The sequence below is a fragment of the Trichomonas vaginalis genome, chromosome V, assembly GCF_026262505.1.
Source record: "Trichomonas vaginalis G3 chromosome V, whole genome shotgun sequence".
NCBI lineage: Eukaryota > Parabasalia > Trichomonadida > Trichomonadidae > Trichomonas > Trichomonas vaginalis.
Genome location: NC_067207.1, coordinates 21,040,022 through 21,057,591, shown reverse-complemented (window position 1 = coordinate 21,057,591; position 17,570 = coordinate 21,040,022). Strand labels below are relative to the sequence as shown.

At 33.1% G+C, this 17,570-nt stretch overlaps 10 protein-coding genes and 4 pseudogenes across 14 annotated transcripts, besides 2 other annotated features; 3 read left to right on the top strand and 11 right to left on the bottom strand.

Annotated features, from left to right (window-relative positions):
- Positions 1-284: 284 nt before the first annotated feature.
- TVAGG3_0375730 (uncharacterized protein) lies at positions 285-1,673 on the bottom strand (the record flags this gene model as incomplete). The annotated part of the gene is made up of 1 exon (XM_001328746.1): positions 285-1,673. One exon carries the CDS (start codon positions 1,671-1,673, stop codon positions 285-287), a length of 1,389 nt encoding a protein of 462 aa, XP_001328781.1.
- A 772-nt stretch (positions 1,674-2,445) lies between these two features.
- Positions 2,446-17,570: part of a mobile genetic element that runs on past the window's edge.
- Positions 2,868-17,570: part of a mobile genetic element that runs on past the window's edge.
- TVAGG3_0375710 (uncharacterized protein) lies at positions 3,400-3,618 on the bottom strand (the record flags this gene model as incomplete). The annotated part of the gene is made up of 1 exon (XM_001328745.1): positions 3,400-3,618. The coding sequence occupies one exon, from the start codon at positions 3,616-3,618 to the stop codon at positions 3,400-3,402; it is 219 nt and encodes a 72-aa protein (XP_001328780.1).
- Positions 3,667-4,107, bottom strand: TVAGG3_0375700 (uncharacterized protein; the record flags this gene model as incomplete). The annotated part of the gene is made up of 1 exon (XM_001328744.1): positions 3,667-4,107. One exon carries the CDS (start codon positions 4,105-4,107, stop codon positions 3,667-3,669), a length of 441 nt encoding a protein of 146 aa, XP_001328779.1.
- Positions 4,138-4,560, bottom strand: TVAGG3_0375690 (uncharacterized protein; the record flags this gene model as incomplete). The annotated part of the gene is made up of 1 exon (XM_051231933.1): positions 4,138-4,560. The coding sequence occupies one exon, from the start codon at positions 4,558-4,560 to the stop codon at positions 4,138-4,140; it is 423 nt and encodes a 140-aa protein (XP_051101663.1).
- On the bottom strand, positions 4,736-5,712 carry TVAGG3_0375680 (uncharacterized protein; the record flags this gene model as incomplete). The annotated part of the gene is made up of 1 exon (XM_051231932.1): positions 4,736-5,712. A coding segment is annotated over one exon (977 nt), but the record flags the coding sequence as incomplete, so codon positions are not given.
- TVAGG3_0375670 lies at positions 5,740-6,173 on the bottom strand (annotated as a pseudogene). The gene has a single exon. A coding segment is annotated over exon 1 (434 nt).
- TVAGG3_0375660 (uncharacterized protein) lies at positions 6,220-6,459 on the top strand (the record flags this gene model as incomplete). The annotated part of the gene is made up of 1 exon (XM_001328742.1): positions 6,220-6,459. One exon carries the CDS (start codon positions 6,220-6,222, stop codon positions 6,457-6,459), a length of 240 nt encoding a protein of 79 aa, XP_001328777.1.
- TVAGG3_0375650 (uncharacterized protein) lies at positions 6,484-7,341 on the top strand (the record flags this gene model as incomplete). The annotated part of the gene is made up of 1 exon (XM_001328741.1): positions 6,484-7,341. One exon carries the CDS (start codon positions 6,484-6,486, stop codon positions 7,339-7,341), a length of 858 nt encoding a protein of 285 aa, XP_001328776.1.
- TVAGG3_0375640 (organellar and viral DNA polymerase type B) lies at positions 7,447-9,051 on the bottom strand (the record flags this gene model as incomplete). Its single annotated transcript, XM_001328740.2, has 1 exon — positions 7,447-9,051. One exon carries the CDS (start codon positions 9,049-9,051, stop codon positions 7,447-7,449), a length of 1,605 nt encoding a protein of 534 aa, XP_001328775.1.
- Positions 9,677-11,281, bottom strand: TVAGG3_0375630 (annotated as a pseudogene). Its single transcript has one exon. A coding segment is annotated over exon 1 (1,605 nt).
- Positions 11,299-11,772, top strand: TVAGG3_0375620 (uncharacterized protein; the record flags this gene model as incomplete). Its single annotated transcript, XM_051231931.1, has 1 exon — positions 11,299-11,772. One exon carries the CDS (start codon positions 11,299-11,301, stop codon positions 11,770-11,772), a length of 474 nt encoding a protein of 157 aa, XP_051101661.1.
- Positions 12,155-12,709, bottom strand: TVAGG3_0375610 (annotated as a pseudogene). Its single transcript has one exon. A coding segment is annotated over exon 1 (555 nt).
- On the bottom strand, positions 14,005-14,520 carry TVAGG3_0375600 (annotated as a pseudogene). Its single transcript has one exon. A coding segment is annotated over exon 1 (516 nt).
- Positions 14,750-15,235, bottom strand: TVAGG3_0375590 (integrase core domain containing protein family; the record flags this gene model as incomplete). Its single annotated transcript, XM_051231930.1, has 1 exon — positions 14,750-15,235. The coding sequence occupies one exon, from the start codon at positions 15,233-15,235 to the stop codon at positions 14,750-14,752; it is 486 nt and encodes a 161-aa protein (XP_051101660.1).

Genomic DNA, 17,570 nt, shown 5'->3' with positions numbered 1-17,570 from the left:
ATACTGAAATGGAAGTATAGGATATCATAGAGCCTTTATAATGGTAATACTATAATGAACAAATGCTAAAATTTGACTAAGTTAGAATCAATTTTTTGATCTCAGGGAAATTAAAAATTTTAGGGTAATTTTTCAATAAAAAATAAAAATATTATATCTCAGACACTTCCGAAACAATTTTTTGCAAATGAGTTTATATAATTCGTTAGAATTAAAAATAATTTTCAAAAAATTAGAAAATAGAAATTTAATAACAAACAATATATATAATATATATACAAATATCAATTAATTAACTCCAATGGAACCTTTGCAGCACTTTTAAACTCATCAGGTACTGATTGAATGTTTAGCCATTGTTCTGTAAACTTAATTGTTGAGCAAATACCAGATGATTGTGTTGCTGATAGAAGTAGCTCCCAAAATGACTTCAATTCTTGACTAATTTTGAGATCTTCCATTGATTTCTTAGTTCTCCTTAATAATTCAAGTATCAATGCAAGATTGGCCTTCTGTATATGGAACAAAACATCAACTGGGTTACTTTCGAAGGTTGCAGTGATACATTCTCCAATTAGACCAGAAAGCATCGTAATGCTCTTAAATAACTGAGGAGGAGTCATTTCTTGTTCATCTGGTGATAGATAACTGGGATTTTTAATGACTTTTTTAACTGGTTTAAGAGAATTTTTGTAAAAAGCGTTGTCAAGCTTTTGGCACTTCGAATTGTTTCTGTCTATGAGACAAAGCATCTCAAAAATGTATGTGGATGTGTAACTTTGAAGGATTTGATACTCTTGAGTATTTGGTTGGATATTACTGAATTCTGTAAGTTTTTGCATGATGTAATTGAAGGATTTGGTATAGTTTATGGGTTTCCAGTCATAATTTTTCGGAAATCGAACTGGTGAATGCCTTGACGTGAGGAAAAAATAAAATGTATCGTATGTGTCTGAAGCAGGGATATATCCTGTCAATGGATCGACTGTTTGGATTGCGTCTTGTATTAAATGATTGAACATATCGACATTCTCTTCTGGTTTTGAGAATGGATGAGGAATGAAAGGTAATTGCTGCTCTATATCCCTTATTGATAGCTTTATTGCCTTGAACTGAAGATATAACGATGATAAGTAATCGAATTCAAGTGATTTCCAGGATTGATTCACGTGAATTATATTAATATAAAAATATTTCGGATGTTCAGCAAGATATGTTGCCAAATTATTGATCCTCATCAGTAACTCAACTCTTCGCTCCATAATTGAAAGTCGTGAAACCAGTAAATTATTTTTAATTTTGTTAAATTCTCCCAGTAATGTATTGAATTTTCGCCATAAATCAGCATTCAAGAAGTTAAATTTGTACTTTATCGGTTGTTCATCTAATTTATGTGTAATTTTCTGTTCTAATGTGTGAATATCACTCAGTAATTGATTAATCACTGGTGTAAGTTGATTGACAATGTCTTCGTAATAGGGAACTAGTCTCTCGTTAAGGAAAATAGGGTCAGGAGCTAACTCATATTTGATTGGTCTAACGTATAAATCGAAAGAAGGGAATTTGAACTCTTCTGGGATTGGATCATTGGAGTAATGAGGAAGTTTTGCATGAAACATCTCATTTGGAGGTAGTGTTGGCTTTTTAGGCTTCTTTTTCGGAGTAGAACTCATAAATTTTGAAAAAATTGTAAGAAAAATAAATTTTTCTGAGGGTTCTCCAAAATTATGAAGGTTACCAGTATTGAATCGCAAGGTTAATTTAACCTTTGAAATACTTCTTTTTCTCCGTGTTTTGGGTTCACACAGTGATTTGTGGTTCCAAAATGGAAATCTTTCGTGAAATTCAAATTAACAAAATAAAGTAGTATATGAGGGCGGGTTGTGTGACATTTTTTGTAAACATATGATTTCATTCAATATTGAACGATTTTGTATCATTTCTTTTAACATATGATTTTATTCAATATTGAACGATTTTGTATCATTTCTTTTAACATATGATTTTATTCAATTTACACGTTGTCAATTCTTCAAATAATTTTTTATTATTAGCATAATAGTCATTAAATTCTTCAACAGATGAAAAAATTTTTATTTAATGATAAATGAAACCGATTTTAAAAATAAATGAAACAGAGGAGGAAGAAATAAATGAAAGTGAAAATGTTCAACAAAAAATAAACGTTGTTAAACCAATTACTGATATAAAAATTTTTTCTTACGTTTTTTTAGTCATGAATTTGTAAGAAAGTGCGACATTATTAAATAAATTAGTAATAAATATTATATACTAAACACATTTTAAAAAAATTAACATTAATTTTAAAATAATTTATTTTTTATCTTTTATAAAAGAAGCTATATATATAGATGATGTCAGATATTCCGCGATTAATTAAACATTGTTTAAATCCTGAATGGAATCAATGGAGTCATAATCAAAGACCTCATAAACGAGTAAAAGAAATTAGAAATAATTATTTTCATGAATAAAATAAAAAATAAAAAAATTTTTAAAAAATAAACTTTAAAAATTCATGTCTTACGAAAAATTAAAACTTAGTTATGTTTATTATTTTATTTTTTTATTTTGTATGAAATGAGCGTCAAAACTAACGATGTTAAAAATTTAGGATTCACAAACGAGGAAATAAAGGATATATTAGAGGAGGCGGGTTATGAAGTTGATAAATATTATTTAAGAAATTGTAAAAAATTTGCCGAGTTTTTAAATGATTTCGATTATGATGGAAAAATGAATAAAGATGATGTTATAAATTTCTTATATCCCACATCAGTTAGTATACAAGTCTTGGGTACGGCGGCACTGCGTTCCACCTTACCCAATACTTGTGAATTTGACACTTTACAAAGCCGCCACCCACTTCACTAACGAACTCACTAATGTAAAAAATAAACGTTCTCACTATCGTTCTCACTAACGACTTCACTAATGTTCTCATAAATTTTCCTCAATATCTTCATCATCAGTGTTAACCCTATTGTAGTCATACTTGAAGCCATAAACTTTCTCTAACTTCTTAACGTACAATTTACATAACTTACCTTCGTCATCGTATGGTTTAATGATATAACTATTTCTATCTTTATACACAGTCAATGAAAAGTCAACTGGTCTCGGATGTATTTGAAAGAACATGTTATGCTCAGGAAGGAAGAATAAATGTTTAAATGTATGTTTGTTATACTGTGGAATTCGAATGAGTTGCTTTTGTTCTGTCATTTACATCCAAATAAAAATTTTCAGTAAAATAAAAAATAAACTTAAAAATTAATAATATCACCACTCCCACACGTATGAAAACATAGCACAAAAATAAATTTAGGTGAAGTGGTGAGATCTCACCTCTTTTTTCACCCTGTTGAATTCATTGCTTTATAACTCTTCTAGCTTCTTCTTAAGTTCAGCAATGTTGTCCTCATGAAGTTTAATCTTTCTCAAAATTCCTTCTTTATCTAATGGTTGCTTTATCTTTCTAAACTGAACTCTACCATCCTTCATAGTATGAACGTAAAAACCTTCTGGAACCGCTCCTGATTTAATGTATTCTACCAAAAACTTTTGTTTCATTGCTTCAGTGACTTTATTTGTCATTTCAATCAAATAAAAATTTTAATATTAAATAAAAATAACGTTATTTTTTCAGTAAGGAAACGCAGGAGTTTTACGATTTATTTGAGGAGTAGGTTCTGGTTTAAATGTTGGAGTCGGTTTAGGAGTTGACTTTTGAACAGGAGTTTGTACTTTCATAGGTTCAGGAGTCATTGAAGGTTTTGCTTGTGAAGGTGTTGGAGTTTGTTTAACTTCAGCTACTTCAGTATTATTTACAACATTTGCTTTGTTTCTTTTCAACATCATAACTGCTCCTGCTGTAGCTAGCAAACCTAGTGGGAGACCATATCTTATATAAGGACTTGACCAAATGCTATTTTTGACAGGAGCTGGTGGAACACCTAACCTTGGTGAGACTGCTCTTTGCCATTGTGCAGCTCGTAAGAAATATTCAATAGGTGCTCCATAATCGTTTGGTAAAGTTTGTTTCATAGATGGTGAAGGTTCGCGAGAGCTTGATGAAGAACTCATTTATAAGCTTTAAAAATAAACGTTCATCCTTTATTCCTCACTGTCGTCCGTAGCTAAGTTATAGTCATCTAATCTTATTATGGGGATGCCTGACTGTCTTACCTGAATGGCAAAGCAACAATCCCTCATAAATCCAATAAGTGGCTTTGGTACATTTTCAGTTGCTAGTTCAATAGGTCCTTTAACAGACAATTTGTATGTTATTGGAGCAGTAGATGTTTGACCTTGCTGGAAGCAAAAGTCCACTTCTGTTGGAAAACCACATAAGAAATGTGTGTTGTCATAGCTATCCCATTTATGTTCCACACTACCATCATCCACCAATGACCTCATAACATCTTCATTAAATCCTATCATATCATTGTTTGTATTGCAGGCGTTCGCAACCATTTCATAAAATACAGGTCCATATGATTTTTCAGGTTCTGCAGGCATATTTCCATAAGCTCCCATGGAAAGCTGAAGATATTTAAACTTAGGGTTCTCAAAATTAACATAATAGTTGTCTTTCTTTCTAAATAGTGCCCAAATACTTTTAACATTAATAGGCGTATAAGCTGCTGTAAATGTTGCACTTGAACTATCTGTATTCTTTGAGAATGAACCGTCCATAGGAATCCAATCCATAACTTTAACAGGAAAACATAAAGCCTCGTTTGTATAATGTTCTACAAGTTCTGTATAAATGTTAGGGTCTAAAGAGAATGACTTTGGATGAATGAAACATTCATTAAAATCCATCTTTGTTCGAAATAGTTGCTGGGTTACAGTTGTAATAGTAACTGTTCCACTAGCTTCTACTGCCTTCGTTATCATAGTGAATGGTTCATTCCATGGAACAAATTTATTTGTCGGTGGATTTGAATCTGAAGCAAATGCAACTTTAAGAGTTGGATTGAAAGCAATGATATCATTTACAGATATAGATGTGCATTGTAAGGCGTCGCTACTGAACTTTACTTTAAGCTGAATGTTTCCTGCAAAAGCTGGAATAAATCGAATAGCTTCTAATGGAAGGAATCTTCTAACAGGAATTCTTAAACGAAGCTTAAAATCAAATGATTTTCCTGCTGTAATTGGACCACTAACAATTTGTCCTGTTCTGCATGTTCCCGAATGACTCCATACATCTTCATGTCGAGTCTTTGAGAAAACATCTACTTTCTTTATTTGTTCGGTAGTTTGTGAGTTTGAAGTTATATATGCTTCTTCTCTTGCGTTGTCTTGAGAATATACGATACGACCATTTGCAAGGATTTGATATCCAGCAACTGCATAGAAAGCGTCATCGAAACCAATCCAAAATCCTGGTGGGTTTGTTTTATTGGAACCTGAACCAATTTCTTTATCTACAATAAATTGACCTTCCATTTTATACGTAATGAATGTATTGTAAAGGTCCAACATATTTTCACCAGGAGGTGAGAGATTGAATGTTACCCATGTGTTATCTTTAGCAGTTCCAGGTTGTGATGGAATCTTTGCGTCAGAATATTTTCTATTAGTGTCACCAATTTGAACTGCATTGTCTATGATATCGAAATATGAGCGAATCTGATGAATATGCTCTGCTGGAGTAAATTCGTTTAACTGTTCGTTCTGCATGTATTTACTTCAGATAAAAATATCTATTTACTTCATTATTCTCACTCTTCTTCTTGGCATTCGTGGTGGAAGTTGTTTCTTGACATTTTCAATGAACTGTACATTCTCTTTTGTCTCAACTTCTTTCACTGGCGGGTCAGGATTCTTTGACTCGGTTTGTTTTTCAATGAAATTCACGAACTTTGCAATAAGCTCTTGGTTCGTTATTGAAAGTACATCTGGCTTCTTTTCTTCTGGTTCTATTGACTTTTCAGTTTGAATAGAAGGTTAACATGGACTTCGTGGACTTCACCATTGCCATACACCTTAATGTTGTCGCTTTCTGCATTCGCTAATGGAACCTTTCTTTTTCTTACGTATATTTTACCATCTTTACTCTGACTTACGTAATAGAAAGGATGTTGTATTCCTCTTGCGTCATTTAATATAATAGACTCTCGCTCTGATTTTGACAAGCTCATTTTACATCGGTTAAAGTTTTAATTTTGTTTTTTTATCTGCAGTCAAATGACTCAGACAAGCCCTACGGACAAGACCCAAGGGGTCATAGATGTTGAAGCATTGAAGAAAGAAATTCGTGAGCAAATTTTATCCGAACTGAAGGAACAAAAACAAGAACAAAAGCCAGAGAGACCAAAGAGAAAACTTAGTGAAAAACAACTTGCTGCATTAGCTGCTGGAAGACAAAAGAACCCAAGACTACTGGCGAAAAAAGCTAGAGAAGAAGCTGAAGCAAAGAAAGAGTAAATGGTTTATTTTTATCCGAATTAAATGTATAGACAAATACCTTTATCTGTTGCGTTCAGTAGTGAAAACCCTGACGTCAAAATAAAGGGGAACAGAGTAATGTTTAAGTTTCCAACAGACTGGATTGTGAACATAAATGAAGAGAAGTACATTGGCATAACATCTATGTATATAACACGTGCTTTCAGAAAGGTTGACTTTATACTTCAAGTCGAGATAGAAAATGACGAACAGTCTTTAAGCGCCCAAAACATTCACATATACAAATACTTTAAAGACGATACAACGTTAGAAGACTGTATGATTTCATATAATGAGATGTTCGAGAAAAAGTTCAACATTGAAGTACAAACTTTACAGCCTCTACGTGAGTTTCTTGCACAACTGAAAGAAGAAGGTAGTCGGCCACAACTTATAGACTTTCATTATGAATTTAATGAAAATGCTGATGGAACTCATGACTGTCAATTCATTGTATTCTCACCATTCAATGAAGTCGCTAAAGAGAAAGAAAATCCATTACGTATAAGATTTCAAATCTCTGAACCAAGTGATGATTTCAAAAATGTTTTCAATTATGATGCAATGTTTCCGAGGAAAAATGAATTTTCAAAGATTGTAACACCTGGCATTTGGGATAGAAAGCAAGCTATATTATATTCAAACTTAAGTAAGGGAGTTGAAAATGAGTTCATTGGTCATACAAGAACTTCACCACTTCCTAACCTTAAATACTATAAATTAACTGGCTTCAATCGTGAGTTTTGGATAGACATGTTCTCCACTCATGACCATAACTGCCCAGTGTTCTTACCTCTAGACCATAAGGACTGTCTCTACATTGAAGCACAACTCTTAAACTCTACCATCGCAGTATTGTAAATGACCACATGGGCTTCGCCCTTGCCGCTAGCGGCTTATTTTTATCATGAATGGTCTCACTGCTGACAAAAATAAATGACCTCATTATTTTTCGCATTCATGACCTCAGAACTTCAACTTACGAATAAAGCTTGTTTTAGTCGTTATTGAGAAGTTAAACTTCTCTTCAAAGCAAGGTTGACATGACTTACATAAGTCAAATCCAATCTCTTGACCGTCATAAAGTGCTTTGTAAAGTTTCATTAAACTGAACTCAGAGTCTTTGTCATATGTTCCTTGCGGAACCATTAAACCTTTATCTTCATCATAGAAACACTGAACAGAGTCAGGAAACATTTCATTAGCGGTTAAAGCAATAACATCTTGCTTCACGCCTTTCATTCTGCAGTGAAATGCAACTTCATTTAAATCATTCGTGAGTAAGTCTATGTAAGTCTTCTTTCCACAAAATATTGACTTGTATGCTAAACTTTGTTTTCCAGGTGTGATTTCTGCAAAGTCGCTATGAAATTGACCAAGGTTTTTACCAATGAGAACTCTTCCATAACGTTTCTCAAACTCTTCAGCTAAACGAGGGATATCTTCATTGTAGAGATGCATACTGTCCGTATCGCTATAAAAGATGTCCATTCCTAAGTCCTCAGCAGTACAGAATACTTCACACATTATTCTCTTCGACATAGACAGAATGTTAACACCAAGTGGACAGAAGTTAAAGTGTCTGCAAATACTTTTCGTTAGCTTGAAAATAGTTTTATCTGAACCATCCAAACCTTCGAACTTCACTATATGGTTGTAGTTTCTGATGGCATATCTTATAGCATCTTTGTCATTTACTATGGTTATTTTTGACTCAATAGGAGATAGAATAGTTTTGCCATAAATACTGTTCAGAATGAGCTTTATATTTTCTTGCAAAGGATTTCCTTCTTTCTTATACTTTAACCTTAACTCAAACAACTTCTTTACTTCATCTCTTATTCTAATATCTCTGTTTCCATCGTAATAGTATCCTTGCAACACTTCACATTTGACACCTTGATATTTTATGAGGTCTTGTAATGTTATATGGTCAACATACATTAAACAGCAAGTGTTTGAACTTCTGGGAACGTTAAGTTCTGGATTTAGTTCAGGGTCACAAACTATTAAAGGAAAGTGTCTATGTATTCCAATCTCTGTTATCTTAATGAGAACAAAGAAGCCAGACATAAACTTTTCACCAATGGGTTCCTTTTGGTCGTCATCGAATAAATGTCTCATGAGATACTCTGTGCTTAACATTTCTTTCTTCATAACCTTTGGAATACCTTCTAAAGTATAAAGTCTTGCTATAGCTGATGGATATAATGAAACAGCGTCGAAGTCAGCAATGAGTTTCTTTTCGCTCTTTTGTTTAATGTTATCTGACAACATACATCTTCCACCTTGAATACAGCGTGAAATAAATTCTCTTGGTTTATTTGAGAGGTCATATAAATTTCCATTCGGGAAGTACACTCTGTTCTCAAATAATTTGTTAGCAATTGAACAAATACTAACGTAGTCATAAACGTTTAAATCAAATTCTTTCAATATGTCATTGCGGAACTTAACAAAACCTTCTCTTAAAATTCTTACATCTTGTTTGCAATAAAATGTGCTATACTTTTCTAAGTCGAAGTGGTTCTCATCTATTCTGCAACCTTTGATGGAATCTATGTTTTTCATGAATGTATCTGCATCCCGGATAAACTTACATGCTTCAGAAATGACACCAGTTCTGTTGTCATTTGCTAACAAAACACTGCTGTAGTAGTGTATGGAAATACTTCTTTCGGTCCTGTTTGTAAGTTAAACATAGCAGGAAATAGTTTAAGCTTCTTATTTATAACACTGTAAGAGTCTTTTATAATAATTGCCCTTCCTTTATATAAGCCAGTTATTTGCATTGTTCGTGAACCTTTAATGATGGGAGTTCCTTTCACTTCTGTCATGTGTCTTAAGATGAAGTTTATATCATAACTGAGGTTATGGAAATATATTAAACTCTTGTCAGGAAGTCGCTCCAAAAATTCTGTTGCACAGTTCTGACCCCAAATGCTTTCACTCACTGAACCATCTTCACTGTCGTAACATATGTTAAAAGCTTTATGAAAGCCATCGGTACTGCACTCAAAGCCAGCAAAGAAAACGTGCTCAGGAATGAACTTGCACTTATTTTTATTTACTTCTTTTGACTCGGCTTTCTTCTTCAGTTGTACACAATACTTTGGAGCATATGTCAAATCTTTAAATGGTGCAAGGTTCTGTTTATATAAGTCAGTAGTATATGTGAAAAGTTCTCCATAAGAAATAGGTTCGAAATATTTGCACTCCCACAATGTTTTCATAACATCCCATAACGGTGTTGTTCTATCATAACGAACTACATATTTATCTTCTCTCTTTGTATAAATCTTCATCTGTTTCTCAATGTTCATTCCACCACAAGCTTTGAGAATTTCTATATAGTTGCGAATGAAATATGTTGTCATTGGTAATCTTTCGTTTAGCATGTAGTGGTCTTCAACAAGAAGTAAGTCAATAGTTCTAACAGTTTCACATTCTTTTGGTATATATCTCTTTATTTCATTATGTCTTGAGTCATTGAAATAACCAATGGTAACATTAAATGCTATACCTGTTGTGTCAGAAATTTCTTGTACTTTACTTTGAGGAAAGTCTCTAACACGAATGACTTCTCTCATGTGGTCAATAGTTTCTTCATTTACTCCAGCCTGAATGCAAGCATAAACGAAACAATTGTCTTCTGTCATAAGTGTTGCAGTTCTTTTGTTCAGTTCATTGAAGATTTGGTAGCGCTCAAGATTTATAGGTAATGTGCAAAGATACTTCCAGAACTGACCGCTTCTCTTCTTATAAAACTTCTTTTCACCATTATCTTTCCAAAAGCTTTCTATAAGTGCTGGGTTTCCTGTTTGCTTAAGAGCTTCCAAAATGGCTTTCTGGTCATTTGTCAGTGTGCTTTCATCTATATATGGTCTCTTTTTTGGTTTGCCTTTCTTTACATCTGACATCGTTAAGCCTTCATATTCTGTTAAATCATACATCTTTATTTCAGTAAGATTCTTTATGTTTGTCAAGAAGAAGTCATAGTGCATTTCAACAATACCTGCAGCATTTGCTTCTATCTCTGATATAAAGTTCTCCTTCAAGAGCTGATGTAGTAATGTTCCAATATTATTGAGGTTTAACGTAGAACATTCATACTTTCCACCAAGTTTATAACATACCATCCATCTCTGTTGTGAGTTTATTTTAATTTTCTCTAAGAGTCTCATGAAAACCTTACCGAAATGTTTGTGTAAGTAGTCTCTGTTTGGTTCATCTAAAGCTTCGATGTTAAAGTCAATGAGTCTATTGCCTGACTTCACATTTCTCTTCCTATTCTCTTCATCTTTCTTTAACCATCTCTCACCTTCTTTTGGTTTGTCGTCAATGGAACGAATGACATCGTTAGCTTTGCGAACTTGTTCTATAGCACTTTTCTGTTGTTTCAGTGTGTCGTCTCTTCTTCTTGTTTCACCAACGTTTGCATTTGTTATGTCAAACATTTCTCTTCTTACTTCATGAGGTACTGAACGTCTATGATATAAGTCAATAGCAACGTCATTTAAAGGAAATGCTCTTGCATGGACTTCGTCCTCGCCGCGTTGCGGCTTTATGAACTCATGAATTCTATCATAACTTATTGCACCATTATAGTCTTTAATGAAGTCAGCGAGTGCCTTTTTGTTTGTTGCGTAATGCTTTGCAACATCTATATTAGCTTCTGTAAGAAGTTGTTTTATTTCCGAGTGTTCTAACTTAGACAACTTCCGATACATCTTTAGTAGGAAATAAAAAATATTTTTTGAAAAAATTAGATTAGATTTTTTAAGTTATTTTTCAAAATAATTTAATATTTTTATTTTAATGAAACACATGCAAGATTGCAAGTTCTTTTCATACAATGCTCTCGCTACTGCCATCAAGAATGAGTTCAATAATGCTTCAAATGTTAATGTTATCTTTAACAAGAAGTTTGTGAAAGAATCTAAGTTTGGTCAGTATGTCAGACCATTAGCTATCGTCATTGACCGCAAACGTTATACTTCACAAGAGTTAGCAGTAGTTTTGAAACAAAAGAGTTTCTTCGTGAATGTCAAAGATACTCATTATACTGTTATAAAGAACTCTAATATTGACTTCTTCAATATTGTTTTAAATCTTTCCGAACAGAAAGAATATAAGAAGGGTGAAACATCTGTGAAATATTATCCTTCATCTCTGAAGACAATAACGAACAAAGATGTTATACAGAAATTCTTACCAAAGGTTGAAGAAGCTTCTATTGACATTGACGAAGGAAGTGAAATGGTTGAAGAAATAGACCCTGAAGCTATTTAAGTAAAAAATATATTTTTGGTGAAGAGGTGAGATCTCACCCGTTTTTTCACCTCTTTTTTCACCTCATTCTCTCTTCGTTAATGTTGTCGTGACTTCTTCGTTAATGTTGTCGTGACTTTATTCTTCCTCTTTGAAGTTATCGAAATATTCTGTTATTTTTTCCTTCAGTAATGTTAAGTCTTCTTTGAATGTAAGTATTGTGCAACCTTTGATGTCATAGTGTGTTTGAGGAAGAGTATTTTTGACAATTTCCTTTATTTGCTCATTCGGTGTCATTGAAATCGGTAAGTTTTCACGATAGAACCAGTTTCTGTCAGATTTAATATTTAGCTAAGTCATAAAAGCTTTGTTGTTTCTTCTGACTAAATGCAACATAACCATATCTATCTTCTTCTTTCTCCAACTCTTCAGTATATATCATATACTATAACTCTTTTCCTTTCCTTTTGGTACTGAACGCGGTATTCTTTTCTGTATGCTTTTGTCTTTGGATTCAATGACTTCATCTTTTGCTTGAAGTTTCTTTTCCATCTCTCCACGTTCTGCTTTATATAGTTCATCTAACATCATGAAAATATAACAAGCATAACGAGGTGAAGCCCACATTGCTACAGCGTTTACTAAAAGTCTATGAACATAATAACCTTTCAAACCAGGAGCCAAATTCTTGCGATTTTCATACGGAATCTCTTCTCTCGGTTTTCCGAGGGAAGCAATCATATGAGGAAATTCTTCTAAAAGTTCTTTTGTCTGTTGGTTTTCAAACCAATGATATGCTTGCTTTGTAGAACGAAGAGCATTCATTATACTTTGCATTTGGTACATGTCATCTTTGACGAACGAATGAGCGAAGTTGTTTGTTATACTGTATGTACTCGTATTCTTCATTTATGGCTTCATGAACGATAGCAGTTGTTGTGTTCTCTGATGTTGACATTACTGTCTTTACATACAAATAAAAAAAATAAATAAAAATAAAACTAACTTTATTTTCTGACTTTCACAAAAGACCAAAAATAAACGCTTTACATGTATTTTTCAGCAACTTCGTCAAATAATTTTATAGCTTTATCTATCTCATCTACTTCAAACGTTTCTTTACCTTTCGTGGGAGCACCATACATTTTCTCAAAAACTTCAAGCAGTTCTGTTTCAGCAGCTCTCATATCATTAACAAACACAACCTTGACTCTATTGACTGTACTGTCATATCTTTGAGTTATATTATATGTCCTTCCTATCTTATATCTTTTTGTGTTGAAGTCCTTCGGTTTCTGAACGATGTAAAGTAAGCCTTCACTGCAACGTTCCGTATCGAATGAACCATATGTTATGAAGTTATATCCAACAACTGGGTCTAACCATAACAAAACTATTGGTATAAGACTTTTGTCTATAAGATATGCTCTTGTTCCATGAAATGCTACTGATATCATAAGCTCAGGATTTCTTGTCAAAATTTTCTGAGTTGAAGCATTTCTAACCCAGTCGTTTGTTTTCTTTCCAGATGGAGATATAATGTCTGACAAAGAATATTTGTTGTATTTCTTTGAGTATCTTACGTTTAAATCACCTATTCTAACCACTTTGGTGTCATTGTCTATCTTTCTAACTGTTTCAAACTCAATGTTTGTCATTACTGTCTTTACATACAAAATAAAAAATAAATAAAAATAAAATTAGCGTTATTTTTCTAACTAATGAAATTCATTATTTTTGTGCTGAATTCAATAAAAATAATTTTTAGGTGAAGAGGTGAGATCTCACCTTTTTTTTCACCTAATTTTTCACTCTTTTTTCACCTCTTTTTTCACAAGCGTTTTACATGAATTGTACGATGTATATTTGAAATCCTAAACAATTTCGTAGCTTCATTTCTTCTTTTAGTACATCGAATGTTTTAATCATGCCGAAAGTCTCTTTATATTTCTTCTTGACGTCAGACAGAAGGAAATCTTCTGCAGTTGGATAGTTTTTGTTCAGAAATGTCAACATATCCATTTTATCTTCTGCTGGCTTTTCTGCTTCTTTCTTTAAGTCTGCATAGTCGTTTCGCATTCTTTCTATCTCTTTGACTGAGTAGTTATATTTTCTTATTGCTGCTTTACATTTTGAACATTGCGGATTCATTTTTGCGTTATACATTGAAATAAAACCAGCTAGAACAACTAAGGCATCAATGGTTTTCTTTAACTCAAAAGCTGCTGGTTTTAACTGTTCATGCCATACCTTACCTCTTCTATCTTTATCTCTTATTTCCAAACACATTTTGCAACTAATGAAACAAAGTTATCGTATGTCTTAAACTCCACCGATTTATATATGTCAGAAATATTTTTATAAACCATGTCGCAATCTTTGTCCATAACTTTATGGTTGCAATGATATCCTAGAAACTCATAATTTACTTTACGTATGAATTTCTTTATTTCTACTGAGTCAGTTGGTTTCACTTCTATTTCGTCGAATTCAGGAATAGTTAGTTTTTGCTGTTGGATTTCAGGCAATTTGGGTAAATGGTCAATAATGTCCTGCATTTCATAAAGATACTGTTCATTTGTTTCATCTTTCGCACTACAGTCTAAATTACTTGTTAAAAGTTCTTGCTTTATCTTCTGGATTTCTGTTTCAAAAGTATATGAAGAAGGAATAAAGCTTTTCATCTCTACCAATTGACGTAGGATTCATGACTAGCGAGTTTGGTGCTGTAGTTGTTTGAATTGTTGTTGTGCCGATTGTTGAAATCATATCTTTTATACAAAATAAAAAATAAATAAAAATAAAACTAACTTTATTTTTCTATCTTAAGGAAATTCATGAAAATTCGTGAGGGTGAAAAAAGAGGTGAAAAAACAGGTGAGATCTCACCTCTTCACCTAAAATATATTTTTGGTGTAAATTTATGTTAAAATAAATGGTACCATTAATAATACATGACTGTTCTCATTCATGTCTGATTTACATCTAATGAAAAAGTTTAGAAGAATTTTCTTATTCTTTCTGGCTTATTTTTGTCTTTCCAGTACTCCCGCTCTAATGGTCCCAGATGTGTTGGCTTTGACTCTCTCAAGTTCTTAGATGGTATAACATCTTCAACGCCTCCTTCATATCTTACTTTATAAGTGTCATCGTTTATGTTATAGCCAAGTATTTCAATAACCACTCCTCGCTTTGCTTCGTCAATGGTTTCAGCAAGTTTGCCATTACTACTTTCGACTAATTTGTGACGAGGGTAAAACGCAATAGAGTCGTCAGCAGCTTTTATAAGATATCCATTACCTTGCGTAGAGTCTACGATATAATAGTTTCTACTTAACCTTAAACGTTTCTTTGTCAACGGTTTGTCGTCAAGAACTACACGAACTTTTGTACCAGGAATGAGGGTAAATTGTGTTGAATTTCTGATATTTTGTGTTTGGCTTCGTTTCTTTTGTATATACTTTTCTTCTTGTTGTTGTGTCATTGAATTTGGTGTATGTCCTGTTGTAGAATGTGTTGAGGAATTATATACTTCGAGAAAATGTTTCATTGTTTCTTCGGTAAAGTCTCGCTCTTGGTTTAAATCTCTGAGCGTTCTTATGAAGCGGTTTATGATGCCGAGTATGTTATGGTTATGGTCTTCAGTAGTGTAGTGAGTTATGTTATGCTTAATGAGAAAATCTGTGATTTCATTGCTGAGGTATGCACTGTCTTGGTCTGATGTTAAAGTACTTGGGCTATGTTCTGCTACAAACTTTTGTAAAACTCTTAACACTTCACGAGTTCCTTTATTTCATTGGATATGCATATGCTTTGCGAGTGTTAACATTAATGAAGATGAGGAATGGTTTATGTCCTCCTTTTCTGCTTTGAATGAGAGTGTCAAATTGGTATGCGTCAGGAGTGTTGGAGTAAATTGGTAAAAAGTAGTCGTAAGGGTTTATTTTTGTTTGATGTACAACATTTTTGTCAAAGAACCTTTTCACTTCAGCTCTGTTAGTAAATCCCCAACTCTTTGCAGCTTCATTGAACTTCTTAAATGACCTCCATGGATGTTGTTCGAATACTTCTTTCAAGCTCATTTATGTAAAGTTAAAGATTTTATTCTAGGCTCAAGCGCGTTCATTGAACGCGGTACCATGCGAAATACAGTCACAAATGGTGGCATGTAATCTGCACCCGAGCCTGTTGGATTTGTTGTGAAAGTGTGTGAATGATTTCCTGCGGTTCCACAGAAAATACCTGCACTTGAATCTACTGGGTCACTTGAAATATCATATCTATGCATTCCCTGTCTATCCGAACCTGCTGCAAGATTTGTATAACCTCTTTTTGTTATTGAATGTGAATGACTACCTGTTGTGTTTGTAGTTCCTGTATGAGAGTGCGGTGGAAGGTTTGCTTCTTTAATTTTCTTCGAACCCCCTGTTTGCTTTGAAGAGTTAGCACAGTATAAGAATTTATCTACAATCTGCTTCCACGTACCAAAACCTAAAACACTTGCTGGATTTGTTGAGTTCATTGACGTATAAATAGAGCCGATAGGATATAATGTTTGAAGAATCTGGGCCTTCATTGTTTGAAGTTCATGTTTAACGTTTATAACTTTATTGCCATCTTCAATATTTATATTGTTTGTTATTAAACCATTAGGAAAAGTAGGAGGATAAATTCTTTGTTCTTGTACAGTTGCACCGTTTCTTCCTGTTTTTGTTACTATTTCGATGCATGCTTTAATTTCTTTAATCTTGATTGTTTGAAATTCTTCATGTGTATGGTTCTTGTCGGCTTTTCCATTAAGCGCAGCATTTACTTCCGACTTCTTTGCATAATTTTCATCTACATAAGTTTTGTCAGCTTTCTTATCTAACATTGCTGGTAGTTCATATGCTTCAAAGTTTCTGGCATGATCTTCGATATTCCTGCAACTGTTATCTAAATTGTTAAGAGTATCTTTTACGCTTGTACTTGGATTCTCTAAAGGTGCACTTGAACCAAGGGTATAGTTCAATATTATGTCGTCTGCTCTAACAGTAGTGAAGGATTCATGTGTATGGTTCTTGTCAGCTTTACTATTTAATGTAGCTTGAAGTTCATTTATATCGGAGATATTGTGTTTATGAGATTTCAAAACTTTGTTCATTGCTTCGAGTTCAACTTTGTCAGCTTTACTTTTAATAGCATCTTCAAACGTTATTTTTGCCTTAACTCTCAAAGTAAATCTTGGTTCAACTAATACACCGTTAACATTGAAAGTAGAGGCATAAATTTCACCGGTATAACCAAATGCTTCTGGTGCTTTAGCTACATCATACTGTACAGTACAGCTTATGTCATAACCTTTAGCACGAATGTATTTATATCTTCTTTCATTAACATTTTTTGTCTTCGCTTCATCACTTCGTGTTAAATATCCATGGTAGTCCGTTATAATCTGTTCGTCTGAAGTTATATAATGAACGTGGTTCTTGACTTTATCACTCAGAGCTAAAAGCTCATTTTTGTCTGCTTTTTCGGCTAATTTCTCATTAACATCATTCACTTCTAATTCAACTCTTCCGCCAGAACTCTTATTATCATTAATCTTTTTCATTAATTCGGTAATTACGTCATAAAGACTATATTCTGTTTTCGGTTTTGTAAATAATGAGTCAAAATTTCTTTTCATCATTACATCGCTGACATTAATGATATCACCAATTCCTTTTTCATTTATTCTCTTCATTAATTCTGCAATAATGACGAATATATAATCTGTTAATTTATTCTCTTCATCGAGGGTTATAGAATGTTTTGAAATTGAATCATTAACTCCTCTA